At 38.9% G+C, this 2154-nt stretch overlaps 1 protein-coding gene across 1 annotated transcript in view; it reads right to left on the reverse strand.

Annotated features, from left to right (window-relative positions):
* The window catches only part of LOC100533363 (type N4 regulatory subunit of protein kinase A), a gene marked incomplete at its 5' end in the record, with an annotated part of 35728 nt that overhangs the window by 18640 nt on the left and 14934 nt on the right, over positions 1 to 2154 (reverse strand). Inside the window, 2 exon segments of the mRNA NM_001204653.1 lie at positions 847 to 896; positions 1630 to 1691. Of these exon segments, the coding sequence (NP_001191582.1) occupies positions 847 to 896; positions 1630 to 1691 (112 nt within the window).

The raw sequence follows: 2154 nt of genomic DNA on the forward strand, positions 1-2154 counted from the left end.
AACACAAGCCATGAGCGGAGCTGTGACTATAAGTGACTAGAAACATTAATTTGTTTTGTTCTAGTTTGGGTAATATAGTTTTACAGCATTTGCAAACAAATAGGCCATATAAGTGCCGAAAATTAAAGGTGTTACTAGAGAGTCAAAGAAAACGGAGGAGAGATCAGGACGATACATGTTTGATAGGAATGTAGTAGTAAACCACACCAGGGCGCCCACCAACCACTCATAGAAACATTGAGTCATGAACAACATTTTGTCAAAAAGTGGCGAGAAACACATCGTCACAAAAACAGTCCCTTATGGCTATGAGGAACAAGCAACACTGAAAGAAAGAGACAGCTGAGTGAACGTAAAAGAAATAGGACCTGCCAGTGGCGCCGCCTTCAGCAACATGTTTCTATGCTTATAACTTTCCGATGTAATAAAACAAACTTCGCTCCTCAAATCACCACTGACGCCACATTAGTACCGTTCACCAAATCCACATAGTTTTATTGTAAAAAAATTTAAAATCTTTTAAACTTACCCAAGATTAAACACTGACACGTGAGAGATATATTTCCATTTTATCAACTCTACGAGATTTCACCGTGTAAGCACAAACACAACGTTTATTCATAATTTTGATGAATGCGTTATGATTTACAGGGGACACTCCAACCAATGCTGTATATCTGTCACGCTTCGGATAGTGAGGTGAGTTATAACAATGGTCTTAGTTAGATCAACATCAGGTGTATTATCATTATCTATAGAGCAATATCACTGTACGTCTTCACTCGTCTCCCTCTTCTCCTTCTAAACCCCTTTTCTTTTTGCAATACAAAGAAGCACAGAAGTACTCACGTCCACTTCGCCTTGATCGATGACGTAGAAGTTGTCACCCTCATCACCTGAGGACCAGAGAACACAACACAATGTTTTACAACAGGGCCAGGATGTGGGAGAGATGGTGCGAGTTTTGTGGTGATGGGGGTAAGGTTTGCTTACTTGCTTGCTGGTTTGTTCGTTCGTGTTGTTGTTACTGGTTTTTGTTTTGTTATCTACTTCTTTCAGAGGGGGGCTCTTTATGGTCCTTTCTTCATTCCTCGGTCAAGTGTTTCTTTTTTAATTGTTAGAGGGTTATAGAATAACAGTAAATGATGGCACAAATTTGAGCAATCAGTAAGTAAATGTAAGTAAGTAGAAACTGCACACATTTTGACGAAACCCAAAAGAGACCCATTTCTCAATCACTTTAACAGCTTGTGAGTTAATTAACTGAATTTATATGCAATGCATATTAAGCAACTCATAATATTGACAATCTACCCCACCGTGTGTGATTACAGGTCATTTGTGGTATACAAAACATCCTCCACTAGAATATAAAATTATTTTAAAATGCTCAAAACCCAGTCTTCGTTTATTGATTATATCCTTTTTTTTATCACCCTCCGATTCCCTCCCACTCTGTTCCTCCACCTAACAATCACGAAATAAAAATAAGCAAAAAATCAAGGCGACCTCTGACATTATAAAACATGGCAAACAAAGGAAACAGAAAGAAATGTTTTCTCTATAAAAAAAAAAAAATAGTGTCGTGTTTAAATGCATACGTGAAGACGACACTGAGTGTGAGATTACCTTGCTGAATGATGACCTCCCCTGCATGTCGGTGTACGGGGAACATGGCGTCAAAAATGTCACTGCGGAAGAGAACAATACATTTTGTTTATTCTTTTTATCATAAGATTAATTACCCCCGTTCAGCACAAATGGATTGCTCCATTGGGGGCGCACTAAGCTTCCTGACAGGACTTCTTTGAGAGCGAAATACAAGAAGGTCCAGATAATTAGAGGGATAATATTTCATCCCAAAAATGAAGCTATCATAATATCACGGAGACATTTTTTACCTCCTGCCAACTGACATTTTTGTTAGATCGAATTAACCTAGGCGGAGCTATCGTTCGGGGAGAAAGAAAACGGGTAAAGCAGATGCTGAACAAAGGAAAAGAAGTTGAAAGATTCGGACAAGAAAACTAAAAGAAGACGTTGAAATGGCGTGCATCGACACCAGACCACTTCAAAGCTAGGGCCTTTCACTAATCAAACAAAAGGAAATTAAGAGATAGCTACGGGGCTCGAAAGACGAGAGAGAGAGAGAGA

The sequence above is a fragment of the Aplysia californica genome, unplaced genomic scaffold (genome assembly GCF_000002075.1).
Source record: "Aplysia californica isolate F4 #8 unplaced genomic scaffold, AplCal3.0 scaffold00272, whole genome shotgun sequence".
NCBI lineage: Eukaryota > Metazoa > Mollusca > Gastropoda > Aplysiida > Aplysiidae > Aplysia > Aplysia californica.